This window comes from Triturus cristatus, chromosome 9 (assembly GCF_964204655.1).
Source record: "Triturus cristatus chromosome 9, aTriCri1.1, whole genome shotgun sequence".
In the NCBI taxonomy this organism is placed as follows: domain Eukaryota; kingdom Metazoa; phylum Chordata; class Amphibia; order Caudata; family Salamandridae; genus Triturus; species Triturus cristatus.
Genome location: NC_140592.1, coordinates 355,503,214 through 355,520,149, shown reverse-complemented (window position 1 = coordinate 355,520,149; position 16,936 = coordinate 355,503,214). Strand labels below are relative to the sequence as shown.

General features: G+C 45.3%; 1 protein-coding gene across 2 annotated transcripts in view; it reads left to right on the top strand.

The window, feature by feature from the left end:
- The window catches only part of MAPKAPK3 (MAPK activated protein kinase 3), a 316,126-nt gene extending 299,538 nt beyond the window's left edge, over positions 1–16,588 (top strand). For both annotated transcript variants that reach the window (XM_085625130.1, XM_085625131.1), the window contains one exon: positions 14,539–16,588. In XM_085625130.1, coding sequence (XP_085481256.1) covers positions 14,539–14,748 — 210 coding nt within the window. In that variant the 3' untranslated portion in view covers positions 14,749–16,588. The remainder of the gene's footprint in view (positions 1–14,538) is intronic.
- The last annotated feature ends 348 nt before the right edge of the window (positions 16,589–16,936 follow it).

Genomic DNA, 16,936 nt, shown 5'->3' with positions numbered 1-16,936 from the left:
ACGCCGCCTGTCGGATTAGAAGTTTCCTCCTGTCTGGCAGGCTGGTTTTTGGCATTCCCACTGCAGGGCCTCAGAAAATTGGCACCGCAATGAGAGTGTGAGAAGTTGGCCTGGTATATGCTGCCACTAATTAAAGTGCAAACAACCCTTACTGATGATTAGGTTAAAGACAACCTTTATTGAAAGCTATCCTAGTGGTAGCTATGGAGAGCAGTCTTCAGGCTAAGTCTCGAAGGAATGTAAAGCAGCTTGTTTTACCAGTATATAACCTCCTGAATGACCAAATGAAAGGCAAACCACACAAGGAATATATAAAATATATGTATTTATTACTAAACACTCTCTACTAACCTCTTTATGAGATTAGAGAACAAAGCACACAATATTATATCACTAGAACGAAAGTAAATAGCACAATACACAGTGGGCTCCAGGGGGAGACCAAACCATATACTAAAAGTGGTATAACAACCGCGACTTAACTAGACACAGTTCCTAGAGCACGTAGAGTCGCTGGGACCCCAAGGAACCACCCAAGGTAGTGACACAGGGGACCCACGGAGGACGGGTGCAGTGTGAGAATACATAAGCGAGTTCCATACAACTCTATGGGAAAGTCGTGGTTGGAATTTTAAAGATTAAGGACACTTTGGAGAGGACTTTAAGCAAACACAGTTAAACATAGAAGGTTCTAAGGCCAGTACCCATGAGAGTACCGAGATACCCGTGTTACCTATCCCAGAGGAGCCGGGTGCATAGGGGTCAAGTGATGTCGGAAACCTTCGTAGTTTTCAATGGTGTGATGCGGAAAAGTGCTGCTGCCGTGGAGATGAACAGTGTCCGGTGTGATCCAAGTCTGGATCAGAGCTGAGAAGAACCTGAAAGCAGAGGGAACAGAGTCTGGATCACTTTACAGTGACTAGGGGCACGATAGACGAGTGCCCACCGATGTCAGGTGTTTCAGGTGAAACGAAGTGAAGCTTGACTCTGCAGCCACGGGAACCAGAAGACGTCGTCGATGACCAAAGTCCGGAGGTAAGCTGTCCCACGAAGGATGTCGAGTGCTGGGGGGGTTCAGTGTCCGGATTGAACACCAACAAGCCTTGGCAACTGCAAACCACGCGGGCAGAGGAAAGATGCTTCGGTGAGGACCAGCAAGTTCCTGGGGACTCTCCAAGCTATGGTGAGTCAGGGCACGTCTGGAGCAACCAGGAAAGCCCATGGAAAGTTGAAGTTACCTTCACAGGGACCCACAGGTCAACGGACCAAGGATCGTGAAGGGACCTCCAGTTGAATCACAAAATACCAGCCCACGGAACACTCGTGGAGTGTAGGCTGGAATTCTTCGGTGGAAATACTGCTCGGGTCAGGACTACAAGTAGCCCGAAAACACAGCCTCGGGTCGCCAAAGAGCATATGCTGCTGCAAATGTACACGGTGCACAGGGGTTCGGGTTGCACAGTCCCTATGGGGGATACGGGCTCAGAATTGCTGAGAGCACAGATCAACCTCAGACACCTCGGGAACCCACCTCCTGTGTTGCAGAAATCTTCTGAGTCCTCAGGAGCTCGGGAGATGCAAACTGGTCAGATGCGTTTCAGGTGCCTGCCTTGCAGGGGAGTAACTCCTTTACTCCAAAGGAGATTCTTCAGTCATCCAGCGTCGTGCAGACCGTCGAAGTACTTGGTTTCTGTACCAGAGTTTAGTCCAGGTAAAATCTAAAGTCCTGTAGTCAGGGGTTTCTACCTTGTACCCAAGGAAGGGGTGGGACAAACTCTGGGGACCCACCTATGGGAGTGTCAGGACAGAGGGGTGGCTACATCCATGTCCTTAATCCTGTTTCACGCCAGAGCAGGAACAAATTGCTCCTACAACCGGTTTGAGCTGGACTATGCACAGAGACACCAAATGTGTCCCCAGTGCAGACATCAAAGCACTCTGAGTGCACCCACCCAGCCCCAATACACTAAAGCCTGACTGGGAGGTGGTCACACCTCCCTGTGACAGGGAACCTATTGTCAGACCTTCCTCTGCTCAAGTTTCGTCCAGCCGCAGGAGGGCAGCATCCATTTTGTGATGCCAGGGTCGAGAAAGCTGGTACCGGGTCATCTCAGAGTCTCAGCGTTGTTCCTACCTGGGCTCACGACAGCAGCCCGCATAATTTCCTGGTCGCCAGCTCTCCCCGCCGCCTCCTACCACTCGAGGCTGCAGTCGGGAGAGAAACTACAGGACCCAGCATCCCTCCCCGCCACGCCCACATCCGCCGGACATCGCGCCCGGAGGCGCTACTTAGAGCGAGGCTCCCTCAGTGGAGCTGGGGGTCATCTCAGAGTCTCAGCGTTGTTCCTACCTGGGCTCACGACAGCAGCCCGCATAATTTCCTGGTCGCCAGCTCTCCCCGCCGCCTCCAACCACTCGAGGCTGCAGTCGGGAGAGAAACTACAGGACCCAGCATCCCTCCCCGCCACGCCCACATCCGCCGGACATCGCGCCCGGAGGCGCTACTTAGAGCGAGGCTCCCTCGGTGGAGCTGGGGGTCATCTCAGAGTCTCAGCGTTGTTCCTACCTGGGCTCACGACAGCAGCCCGCATAATTTCCTGGTCGCCAGCTCTCCCCGCCGCCTCCTACCACTCGAGGCTGCAGTCGGGAGAGAAACTACAGGACCCAGCATCCCTCCCCGCCACGCCCACATCCGCCGGACATCGCGCCCGGAGGCGCTACTTAGAGCGAGGCTCCCTCCGCGTCGCGGGACGCGCGCGGGCGGCGCCGGGCTGAGCCCGGGCAGAGGGCGGGCCGTCTGTGGCCGTCCGGGGACGAACTGGGTCGGGTCGGCCCGGTCCTTGACAACGTGTTCCCGATTCGCCAAGGTCCGTATACCTGTCCTCATTTCTTCCAGACATGGGTAAAAGGAAAACTCCCGAGGGAGAATCTGACTCTTCACGTTCCCTGCCTGTGAATTCTAAGATAAGGAAGTCTAGATCTAAGAAAGCTCGCCAACATGCAGCCAGTAACTGTGTAATGGACCGCATTGAGGTTATAGTCGATGAATGCGGGGAAATACTTAATGCCACCCCTTTGCCGGCTATTGGTGGTAGAAGTGTGTCTACCAAAGGTGTTGTTACAGTTCCGGATATGTTCCTCTCGAAAAAGGGTGGGGAGGAACAAACAAATGGGGTAAGGGGCGAAGCTTTGGTCCCTATCACCCCCACAGTAATAACGGTTGCGAGCCAAGTTCACTCTGGTAAATCCCCTTCTGATTTCAACGGTCCCCCGGGTATTGCATGTAGCAACAGGTTTTCCATTTTGAGCGATGTTGATACTGATGCTAGTTGTCCAGCTCTGCTTTCTCCTGCACGTTTGGATACAAATATAGGTCCTCTTCTATCTCAAGATAGCTCTACCATTAACCTACCCGAGGGATTTATAGGGACTGAATCCTGCAAACATGATATAAAATCTTTGTTGGTTCTAGTGAAAAACTTGCACTCCTTGATTGAGACTATGCAATTTAAGATTGATATACTATCAACTACTGTTATGAAGTTGGGTGAATCTAAGATGGTTACTGATATTCATTCTAAACTAAACTCTGTTAACTCGGAGAGGGGTTTGGTAAAGGCCCCCGTAGAGGTGCCTGAAGGGCCACCAGTAACATCTAATGTTAATGCTAAGATTCTGCCCCATGTTGCTCACCCCGTGAATATTCAGTCTCGTCTCCTAGCACAATCAAGGGATAACTTTGCCGTTGCTTGCACCCCACCCTTGGTTAGACATCCTACCAGAGCCTCTCCTGGTATGCCTCAGGTATTATCACGTGCTGGAAGACCTTCCCTTATTAATGAGAGAACTGGAATCACTCCTAGAGGTAATCCTTACCGACAAACCCAAACACGTGGGCCATACAGTCGTATTTTTCATCCACGAAAGGTCCTTATGGTAAATGTCCCAAGATTGTCCTCTGGGTCCCATTTTGAAACCAGTGAATCTCTGACTAACAAGGTCATACATTGGCTCAGGCATGTAAGGGGTTGCTGCTCTGTAATCAGAGCTGACATAGAGGGAGTTAGAAGGATTTCTCAGAATGGTAATATGATGGACCTTATAGAGGTCACTTTTTATGATCCCACCATAGCAGATAATCTTATCAATCTGGAGTTCAGAAGTTGTCCTCCTGACTATTCTACAATCCAAATCAAGTCTTCCCCTATTCAATCTTCCAGCTCAGGTGGTGTTTGGCCTCAGTCCTTGGGAGAGTCCTGCCTAGATTTAAATGATTGACTTTGTAAAGAAGTTAGGCTAGTGGTTTCCCCTGTTTCTTCTTTTTTGCCTAACAAAGTCCTTAACATCGGTACTCTGGCTAGTATGGATAAACAATATGCTTCTATAGATCCTGTCAGGATTACTTCACTGAACAGCATCCCAGAGACTAATAAAGTCCCTAACATTGGTAACTTGGGTAGTATGGATAAGCAATGTTTCTCTGTAGACCCGATAGGGATCACTCCACTGAATGATATTCCGGAATTTATCCAAGAAGATAGTGTAACCCTCCCTGAGCATGGTACACTCCTGTCCTGGAATATCGCAGGACTGAAATCTAAGTTGAATGATCCTAACTGGGTACGATTTATTAATTCTTATGACATCTGTTTATTCCAAGAGACCTGGCTACTGGAGGCTCAGTTTGTAGCGGGTTTTTTGAATTTTAACGTTTTGGCCGTAAAGGGCAAAAAGGGGCGTCCCTCAGGTGGTCTAACCACCTGGATTAGACAGGATCTAGGTATTATTGTTAAGGAGCTCCCCACCTCTCACCCAGATATCCAGCTACTTAAGCTTAAGCTTAGTAACGGTAAATCGCTGGATATCTACAATGTCTATGCTAGAAGTACTGGGGGCAAGAAATCTGATATTATTGCTCGTTTGGAGGAACTCTTGCTTCTCCACTCCCACCACTCCTATGTAATCATAGGTGGTGATTTTAATGTAACCTTTGAACCCCTTTCTGGTATTGATTGGAGTATCATGGAGGCTGAGGATGGCTTATGGGGTGTCCCATGCTTAGATCTTGAACCTGTCACTCGTTGGTCTGAACTGGCAATCCAGATCAACGCCCTTTGTTTTAGCAAGGGGCTTCGTGCAACTAATGGCAGGACTGAACAGGATAAATCTGGATCAATCACCTTTAAGAGTGGTTCCCGTACAAGCAGGATAGATTACATCCTATTATCTTTAGATCTATGGGAATCCCTGAAGGGCATGGAAGTAATAGCCAGATTGGAGAGTGATCACAACCCTCTCTCTCTAACTACCTCGTTTTGGGTGACTCCCATTGCCCATAGTAATTTTTCTCTTCAGCTCCATCAAGACGTAGTTATTTCTAATGATATGCGTCATGTAAAGTGGGCAAAGGTTGCTCAAAGTCAAGAATGTCTTATTCATATTTTTAATAGATTAGTGCTTGCCATTCAGGATATGGGGGCCGTACTTAACCAGTGCCCCTTGGCATCTCATTGTAATCTGGGAACTTCGATCCATGAAACCTTCTTCTCAGAACTTAAAGATATCTTTGTAAGACCCATTAAAAAAACTAAACCCAATGACGACTCCCCACTACGTTGGTATTCTACCGATTGTAGAGAAGCTCGTGCTAATTTGGGCTCCGCACTGAAATCTGGTGACATCTCTTTAGTTCGTCCCGCTAGATATGCATATAAGCAAGCTATCTTTAAAGCCAAGAGAGCGTGGGACCTCCAAAGATGGCAGGAACTCAGGGAAGCAGGTGCCCATAAAGACATGAGACGATTCTGGTCAGTTTTTAAATGGGGGGCTGGAGGTAACCCTGATAAACCACAAAATTGGGTGTCACAAGATGATTGGGTTAAGCATTTTGAATCTTTATATGCCATTGACGAAAACACGTGCCCATCTTCAAATTATCAATATACTTTTTACAATGAAGATGCCTTTACCCTGGGTGATGTTGTTATTGCCCTCAAGTCATTGGTTCCTGGGAGGGCTCCTGGGATGGATGGAGTTCCTGTTGATATTTTCTTCTGTAAAAGTGAGTCATGGGGTAACTACATTTTAATTTTAGCCAATTTGATTGCTAGAGGTGCTCCGATTCCGACGTCCTGGAAGGGAGCAGAAATTATTCCAGTGTTCAAGAAGGGGGACAAGTCTCTCCCTGCTAACTACCGTCCTATCAGCCTGATTGATACCACACAAAAGATCTTAGGCAGGTTGATCCTGAACAAAGTGTTGGATTGGGCCCTAGACAATGCAATCCCTTCCCATCTACAAGCCGGCTTTAGAGCAAGAATAAGCACCATCGATCAGGTGCTGCATTTTGCTATGCTCTATTGGAAGGTGGTTTACCTGGGGGGAGGCAGCCTATATGCCGCTTTTATTGATCTTAGGGCAGCCTTTGATCTAGTCCCTCGGAATACCCTATGGGCTGTCCTAGACAACCTGGGGATGCCAGCTGTTCTAGTTTCTTTAATTGCTAGACTCCATCTAGACAATTTTGCGCAGATTAGATGGGGTGGTGTTGGACAAGTGACCAGGCAGTTCCCTATTCAAAAGGGGGTCAGGCAGGGCTGCGTCCTCGCACCAACCTTATTTTCCTTGTATATCAATGACGTAGCAAAACTATTAATAGATGCGAAAGTGGATGCCCCTTCTCTGGTAGGTGCGAAAATTCCTATTTTAATGTTTGCCGACGATTGCCTTATAATTTCAAAAACCCCGAGTGGCCTACAGAGGTCCTTAGGATTGTTCGAGGAGTTCTGTTTAGCCCGTGGGCTTGAAATTAATGTTTTAAAATCTAAATTCATGTCTTTTAATCAACCAAAATCTTTTAAATGTAAGATATTTATGAATAGTTTGTTACTGGACCAGGTCCAAGATTTTACTTATCTGGGCATTTGTATCCAGCATGATTTGAGTTGGAAAAAGCAGGTTAATTTGGCATCTCTTAAGCACTCCCAACTCTCTGGTGCTCTAAGCAAAGAACATGCCAAATCTCTGACCAAACCCATTGATCCTGCACTTCGGGTGTATGATGCCAAAGTGGTTGGAGCTGCACTTTATGGAGTTGAACTGTGGGGTTTTGAAAATGTATATAAGTTATCTACCTCTGAAAATAATTTCCTTCGAAATTTAACTAGTCTACCTCAGAGTACTCCCCTTTGTCCCCTATTCTATGACCTTGGTATGAGACCGATAGCATTAATTGCCTCTTTCCGCCCTATTCTATACTGGCGGCGTTTATGGGTCACCCCCGAACTTAGGCTTTTTGCTCTTGGCCTCATGGACATTATCAAACTGGACATTTGCCGAAAGGTCAAGTGGCTCCGTAGGATCTATGAGTCGCTTCGGGACCTGGGCCTAAAAAACCTGTGGGATGATCCTCAAAATGCTTGTTTCCCCACCAAACAAGTCCTGAAGGCTTTGTACTGGGAAATGGTAGCATCCAGAGTTTTCAGATCGACAGCACCGCTTTCACTATCAGGCATCTTCTTGGACTTTAAGGACACCATTTCCTTGGCACCCTTTTGGGATGATATGACCAGTCCTTTGGACAGAAAGCTTTATTTTCAGTTCAGAGTTGGCAGTCTCCCAGTAAGAGAGTTTACATCTAGATGGTCCACAGAAAATGTACTCAATTGTCCTGGTTGTACTGCATCTATTGAATCTGTTAATCACTTTTTGTTCCAATGCCCTTCTTATATAATCCCTCGACAGACCTGGCTTAAACCAATGTGCCGGACCCTGGGTACCAGGAATACCAAGGTGGCAGTTCGTATTTTACGATCTGCTGAAACTTCATTTGTTTATATATCTGTTGCAAAGTTTCTCGGCAGGGCATGGGTGATTAGGAGCAAAATGTTGTCTTGATTAATTTTCCTCTCCGTGAATTGCTCAATCATTCTGTAAATATCTCTATTTATTTATTGTTTTAAATCATCTTAAAATATCTTAAAATGTATTATCTTGTAAATGTATGGTATATTTATGCTTTTATGACAATCGTCGAATAAAGCTTTCTTGACTTGACTTGGTACCGGGTAGCCCTGTCACATTTTCCCCTCTAGGAGGGTGGAATCATACCTCCCCCCACCAGGGAGGTATGATTCCAAGGTGTTTCACAGCAAACACGACATGTTTCCATGCAGCCGTTTTAAAGTTAGCATTTACCGCGAGGTTATTATTATTATTATTATTAAAACATTTTATAGAGCGCGTAGTCACCCTGAGGTATCCCAGCGCTAAAGATCCCTACCTCAGTGGGTTCAGCGGCTATAAGGGTGGGAAGCAGGTTTCAGAAGGAGGAGAGTTAAAAAAAAAAATAAAAAAATTAAGGGAACAAGTGGGCTTTGAGCCGTTTCCTGAAACGTAAGAAGGTGGGTTCTTTCCTAAGGTCTCGGGGGAGCGCGTTCCAGAGGCGTGCGGTGTGGACCGAGAAGCGTCTTCCACCCGAGCGAGCTTTCCTGAATCTGGGCATGATAAGGGACTCCATGTCCGATCGAAGGGATCTTGGGGCTTTGTAAGGTTTTATGAATTTTCTAAGAATCGGAGGGCCTTGATTCTGCAAAAGCTTATGCGCCAGGCATAAGGCTTTGAAGATCACTCGTTCCCTCACTGGGAGCCAGTGAAGGAGCTTCAGAGCAGGTTTGGCTGAAGCTCTGGCCGGGGTGTTAGTGAGGATCCGGGCCGCCGCATTTTGGATTTTCTGAAGTTTGTTTAGAGTTGCTTCAGGTGCGCCCAAGTAGATTGCGTTGCTATAATCGAGCCAGGAAAGTATGAGGCCTTGGATAAGAAGCCTTTGCGATGTGGGTGGAAGTAGGGGCAGGATCTTTCTCGTAGATTTCAGTAGTCCGAAGCAGGTACCGGCTACTTTTTTGGCCTGTGTGGTAAATGAGAGATCGGCTTCGATCCATACTCCCAGGCTTTTTAATTCCTGTTTTGGGTCTGGGGGGGGCCCAGACAGGGTGGCCAGATGTCCAAGGGAAAAGTGAGACCTTTTGGACCCAGAAGGAGGATGTCCGTCTTTGATCCATTCAGCTTTAAAGCTGAGTTATTCATCCACTCTTGTATCTGCGTCAAGCAGTTGAATAAGTCCGCAGGTTGTTGACTGGGGTGGGATAGGGAGACGACTAATTGTGTGTCGTCAGCATAACTGACGATGCTCACTCCGAACGGGGTGACAACCTCCTCCAATGGGGCCATGTATATGTTAAACAAAGTGGGGCTCAAGGAAGAGCCCTGAGGCACCCCACATTGGAGGGGTGTTTCTGAGGAGCAGGTGTTATTCTCCCAGATCTGAAAGGACCGTTAGGCCAGAAAGGAGGAAAGCCAGGATAGAGCAGTGCCTTCTACTCCTACCTTCTTGAGCCGTTTGATCAAAAGTTGGTGGTTGACGGTGTCGAAGGCCGCACTCAGGTCGAGGAGGATCACTGCCACTGATCCTCCTTCGTCTAAGAGTGCTCTGGCCTCCTCCACCGCCGCCAGGAGGGCGATGTCAGTGCCCTGTCCTGGGCAAAAACCTGTCTGCGAGTTTTTTAGCGGATTATTAGATTCAAGAAACTGGGAAAGTTTCTTGTTCACCAGTTTCTCGGCGATCTTGCTAGTCCCAGGGAGGAGGGATATTGGTCTATAATTAGCCAATTCCGCTGGATCCAAGGAGGGTTTCTTTAAAAGCGCTTTAACAACTGCCGCTTTCCAATTAAGGGGAACGATTCCCTGTTGAAAAGACGCGTTAATCAGAGGGGTGAGGGGGGGGATGATGATGGGAGCTACTTCCTTGAGGGTCCGTAATGGTGCGGGGTCCCTAGGAGATCCGCTTTTGATAGTTTTTAGCGTGTTCTCGACTTCTTCGGTGGTTATTTGCCCCCAAGAAGTTAAGTTAGGGGAAATCGGAGTGTCGAGGGGATCGCTAATGATGGTCGGAATGGAAGGAGGGATGGAATTAAGGATTTTTTGACTTTTTTCTTGGAAAAAGCTGGCTAGCTGGTGGCAATTTTCCTGGTCAGCTTTGGGGTCTGGGGGGTTTCTCGGGACGGGATCGGGAACCTTGATAAGTTCTTTCAGGATGTTATAGGTTTCTTTACTGGAGCAAGCGGCTTTTTCAATTCTTTCCTGAAAGAACAAACTTTTTGTCTTACCAATAGCAGATTTGTATACTGATAAGGAGATGAGATAGGCATCCTTATTGGTGTTGGGTTTCTCCATCCTCCAGGAGCGTTCAGCTCTTTTACAGTCCTGCCGAAGCGACTTGAGCTCTGGAGTGTACCACGGGGCCGAGGGTATTCGTTTGGTGTGTCTGAGGGTGGTGTTTTTAGGGAGGAGTATGTCTAATGAGGATGTGATCCAGGAGCTAAACTGTTTATCGGCCGTGATAGCATCAGAAGAAAACGATGGCATAGAGTTGGAGAGAATGGAGGACCATTCGGAGGGTACAAGTTTGTGCCAACGTCTATCGGTGACTTTGATTTTCGCGGACTGGGTGGTAGCAGTGGGGACTCCCAGGAAATGGGGATTAAAAAATGATCGGTCCATGGCAGTGGCAAAGAAGGACTCGTGGTAATATTGGCATCATTAGTGAGGACGGGATCTAAGAGGTGTCCCTTGTCATGGGTCGGCTCGTTATTCACCAATCGAATGTTGAGTGACAGAAGGTCCACTAGTAGATCAGAGGCAGGTTATAATGCACTTAAGTATATATGGTTGACTGCATCACAAACCACCCCGGAAAATAGATTCCGAAGGCTCCAGAGTGGCTCTGCTCATGCAGGTGCACCCTCTCACATAAAACCCAGCACCCTGCCTTCAGGATTGATAAGGCCTGCCATAGGGGTGACTGATAGGTTTATATGTGCAGTGATATGGAGTAGATATAGTGAACCTATATCTAAGTAAGGGGTGCATGCACCACCTTACGCAGGCTGCTGTAGCGTCATTTTGAATGATCTCTCAGGGGTGGCATAATACATGCTGCAGCCCCTGAGAGGCCTCTGGGGTACCTATACCCTGGGAACATAGTATAACATATACTAGGGACTTAGAAGGGCAACCCAGAATCCAATCTGGAGTGCACCTAAAGTACATGCAATCAATTTATGATGAACACAGATAAACTGGGGTCCTGATTAGCAGGATCCCAGTCAGTCTAGTCAAAAACCAGCAAAACACCAGGAAAAAAGTGGAGGTAACCATGCAGTCAGATTCCGCCTTCCTACAGAGTACTAAAAACAGTTCCAGCACGGCATTGCCTGTAAAGTCCATGCTGTGCAGGAACTGGTGTGCATGCACACAGGGGGGGCACATGTTGTTCCCCTGTGTGCATTCACATGTGGAGAAGGCACAGGGGGTCCTAGAGGGCCCCATTTGTTTCCTCTCCGCCATTGTGTTTATGGAGTAGGAATCTCCAAGACACTGTTTGCGGAGAGGAAACTCGAAAATATGCTTGGCGGGACCGCAGTGGTCCCTCCAAGCATATTGTGGCCTCCTGACTGCCACATCACCATTCTCTGGCAATGGTGGTCCTACCGCGCTAGTCATAATTGGTCAGCAGGGGGACCACCACCGCCACTCCCCTACTAGTCTGTCAATCCATGGACCGCCAGACTCCTAATCAGGCTCTTAGTGTGTTAACCAAAAGAAACATGCACAGCCCGTTTCTGACTTTAATTATGTCTCCACCACAGTCGTGAACTGAACGTTTTCTGATAAATCCACTTTGTGGCACACTCAATCTATCAGTCATGTTCATTTCCGGGGTGAAAACCCTTAAAACCATATAAAACAGGAAAACGAAGGCAGTGTAAAATATCATTAATAAGAACAAATGTTAAAAAGATAAAACAATACAAGAACACCCGACCATTTACTAGTAATTTGAAAGCATGTAAAGCATCTGGGGATGTGGAAGTCATTTATTTTTTTGCTCAGGCAGCTAAACCTTTCTTGGCAGTTTCAAACAGAGAAAATATACAACAGAGTATGTACCTTAAATAGCACAAATAATCGAAGGCATTTACATTATATATATATATATATATATATATATGTATGTATATATATATAATCTCCAGGATGTCTGCCTGTTACGCCGTACGCCTGCCAATGAATCGTTGGTGCCAGCCGTGGCGGCAGATGCCACAGTATATCTATTAGAGTCCAAATTCCAGTACGAAAGGAGGCGGCACACCAATTCGAACCACGGATAATTTATTGAGCAAAAACAATCCGTTATCGATAAAGGCCGTTCCGGCCGAAACGCGTTGTTTTTGCTCAATAAATTATCCGTTGTTCTAATTGTTGTCCCGCCTCCTTTCCGACTGGAATGTGGACTCTAATATATATAGTTTTTATATATGCATACATGTTTATATATGTGTGAAAGGTATCCATATATATGTGTGTGTGTGTGTGTGTGTGTGTGTGTGTGTGTGTGTGTGTGTATTTGGAAGGCATTAGTATTGGGATAGATAGATAGATAGATAGATAGATAGATAGATAGATAGATAGATAGATAGATTCCATTATACATTTTAAAACATTTTCAAAAACCTACCAAAACATTATTTTATATATATATATATATATATATATATATATATATATATATATATATATACACATACACATACACAAATGTAAAAATCATACTTATATACCTGTGTATGTATACAGAGTTATTAAACAAAACTTGACTTTAATGGATGCTAAGTAAATGAACTCCTGATGTAAAGGTAATCTCAATTCACTTACCATGATATAATGACTTCTGATATAACAGCTGATATTCGGTCACCTTAACGGCCAACATTACAAGGCCCCGGTGAGCCCTTTCAAGGACCGCAACAAGTCACAGAAGGCGCTGCCCCTGAGCACAGCCCCTGAGGGTGTCCAAGTTTCAGCGGGATTCCTGCAAGCTTTGAAGGGTCGAGATTTCATCACTGTCACAGGAATTGTTTTAATGTGGAAACATGCGAGTTATGGATTACCTTTCAACTCCAGTCCTATACAAAGATTGATCCAGCTAGAAAATGTAATTGCCCTATAAAGCTTAGAGAGAACCACTAGAAACATGCAGTTGTCTAACAGAGTTCCATGCAACACTAAATCTCATTTTTGTCCAGACTCTTAAGACCTCAGAAACTCTAAAATCCACCATCATAGATTCGTTCCTCCTCCTTTACTGGAAAATCTTTAGACATATAGCAAGCTGCATTTGCAAGCCTTGTTTTGTTCAACTTTTTTAAAAACCTTTTCGGCTGTTGTCAACTACTGTCTCTTTCCTCAATTGTTCTGCAACATGTGACTGTTGAAAAAATGGGAGCTCCTCACCAATATGCATAGCGCATCCGCTTTCGAAACAGCCAAGAAAAAGACACCCTGTTTTAACTGGCTATTCCCAACTGAATTAGATTCCAATATTTATTTGCACAAGCGCAAACATTTTCCAAACCTCGCATTTGCTTGTTTTCTTCCTTTACTGGTTAAAATAAAGAAGCTGGAGCCAATCCTATGACCGATCAGTCTTTTAGCATTCACAACTAGAGTGATGGTGAATGTCAGCGACGGTTGTCAACGGCAGGCTGGGAATCGCAAAAGTGGCTTCCTTAACTCTGTGATTATTTTCCCATCGAGGGCTCATAACTGTGATTCTAAATGACTCACAAGCTGCTGTTGAGCAAACCACCCCCCTGCTTTGGAAGCGGAGAAAGCGGAGGCATACCTTGCACGCAGGGAGGGCACAAAAAGAGGAGAGTTAAGTCAGATGGATACAAACATGGTCATATACATTTTGGTACAAATTGGTGCGTTTTTGTAGAAAATTTCTACTGTTTTGCGATGTCTTTGCATAGGTGGTATTGATTAGAGCAAGGGGCACTGTCTTCAGGTACATGTTTAATTAAAATATTAACAGGTGTATACCAGACACTTAATAAAAATGGAAGTGAATAAGAGAAAAATATGAAATAAGGAAAAACGCTCTTTATATGCGCGCCAGTTTCAGTCTAGGATATCATGTACTAATTATGCTCTGACAAAAAACGTCTTCTAAATATTGTTTACAAAAATGTCACCTCGTTTGAATAGCAAAGTCAATAATATAAAATCAAAACCATGTTAATACATGATATTAAGGGCACTATGTCCCTGATTTCAAGTGGCCTGGGAATTGATGTAACACTTGTCGCACTTACAAAATCCGGAAGTTATTGGGTGTGATAAATGTCACCCAATTTCGATTTTCTGGGAATAACTTGTGAATATTGGTACTTACCGCACCAAAATCCACTTGTTATGGTTCAAACGGCTCATTTTTCCCTCAACAAATATCGTCAAATTTGACCTGTCGATCTTTATCACAAAACTGATTGCAATATGTACAATAACAGGAGTTGCCAGACATATCCAAAGTAACTGGGCCACTAGGGCCTCTATTTATGGCTGATGATATTTTTGTCAACAATATTCTTACATTGCACACTTCAGTCTTTTAATTAATGAGGGATTCTTTGTTTGCAGGATGAAATGACGAGTGCTCTAGCTACTATGAGAGTGGACTACGATCAGGTGAAAATCAAAGACTTGACCGTCTCCGCAAACCCCCTGCTCGACAAGCGCCGCAAGAAACAGGCAGACGGTTCCTCGGGCTCCTCAGGCAGCAGCAGCAGCCTGTCCGAGAAAGGAAATGAAACCGGAAGAAGGCCCTCTGGAGGGTGCAACAATCAATGAGAGAGAACGTGTCGCTGTTGGAATGCCGGGAGAAGCCGCCGCTTCAAAGCTCCATCAGGATAGACGACCATGCTCTGTATCTCAAGTGCGAAGCAGCAGAGCTCCATAAATGGCACACTAGCAACACTGCGGTACAAAAGGGGATGGTGATGGACGCAACACTGGCCAAACTCCTGAGAGCCTTTTAAAACCACGTTAATTGGATTGTGAGTGATGCTTATTTTATTTTAATTTGTTTTGCTTTGTGTTGGCTCTGAGAACTCTTCGGAGTATGGAAGGAGATTTAAGTGGATCTTTTATTCCTGTCGGCACCCAGGATCATGGTGCTCAACAGCGAGACTATGATTGATCAGCTGAAACCATGACGAGCAAGCCCGCTTTTGCGCCTGTGAGCTGCTAGGACGAAGCTCAACTGTGGGTTTTGATCTTTCAGGGCCGGCAGTGCTCAAGTTATTGATCTCAGGAACTGCGATTCTCATCACTGATGTCATGTATGGTGTGATTTTATTGACCTATTAATAATTTTCCATTTCTTTTTAGTGTTCTTGACATTTAATACTTTAGTTTTTTGATTTAAAAGATCAGAACCTTGCATGATTTCCAGGAGGTGCCTGCCGTGATCTCTCCAAGACTGTAGACCAAAGTAAAGAGTGAGGTAACCAGCGGCATGCCTGTGAATCTCTCTGGACTGATTCCTGGCTGTGATTTTCTGCAGCTCTCGCATTCTCTCCTAAAACTCGATTTTTCTATTCATGTATGTCGGTGGTGCTCTAGATGCATTATCAAGTATGCTCAAGAAAATACCTCTTATGACACCAATGAACAAGATGTACATCCTCAACACACCACTAGATGTGCAGTACAGTCACCCCCTGAGGGAGATCAATTTTTGGAGGAAAGACTACCAAACAATTCCACATGCTCTCAGGATTTTAGGACTGCTTGATAACTCAGCGTATACAGTACTGGCCTTCGCTATTACCATATATTTTCTCTAATAAAATGAACTTCTCATCCATCATTTGTTCCAGTACCATAAATGCTGCAAAACACTAGCTTACCCTTACAACGATTGCGCCAAGGATCAGAAATAGAATATTGGACTTCTTGGTTTACACTGTAAAGAGTGCCCATACATATGCGGAACATGAGCCAGGGTAGGTCCTGCAGTCTCCATTTTTTAAAAAGTGGAATACCAGCACTGATGTGCAAAAGAGCCTAAAAGCATATTTTTTATTATGTGAATAAACATTGAACAGGCACACTTTCATTGACAAGTTTTCTCAGTATTCGCCATCCTATTTTTTAGAAATATTGTTGAGGCCTTAAAGGTTGATGAACTTTACTTAAAAAACGGAACTCAGCACAGCATGAATGTATTATAGATGCATCAGTAAGTGTGTCTAAACGTAGGTAATGGAATATGGATACAGCAACCACAGATAGCCAGGATAGTCTGCATATAGTATATTCCGAATAAAGATTATCCAAAGAGTTAAATCGGCAAAACAGAGTGGAGTAGCTAATTGATAAACATTTGATTGAGTAAGCCAGCGGAAGGGGATAGGTGGCATGTCAGAGTTAAAACCAGTATTTTCAAAGAGCATAAAAGATATGAATGAAAAAGCAACGAGTAGATCAGAAGTAAGTCTTTGGTGCTATTCAGTTGTCCACAATGGTACTATTTTCTTGTCCACTTTAGTATGTTTGCTATTAATTTGTAAAGCTACTGACATTTTTCAGTGTTTTTTGCAATGTACCTCAAATGTTTGTAGCAATGCGGAGGATTAAACATAATGGGACACGACGTGTGTCTCTCAATTAAAGAGGTGTTTACTGATAATTGCCCATGTATTAAGTGTGGATAAAAAATGAACTCTTGCGGCCTAATGAATTATTTTGATGTACCACCCGATGTGGCCAGGGGTATGCCCAGACGTGGGTCCCTTGATCACTGTGCCACTGGAACCAAGCTACACCCATCCAAAGAGCCCCAATCAGGGTGAAACTGGTCTTGGGTTGCTTGTATTCCAGTTTGCAGAGCGCATGATAGGCAGTTTGGGCTGGACAATTGGAGCAGTGTCAAGACTGATTTACATATAGCTGGCTCCTATATGAGCTGGCATGGTGGGCAAAAGAATGATGGGTTGGACTGCTACCTCAAGTGATTGCCAGAGGTTACACTTAT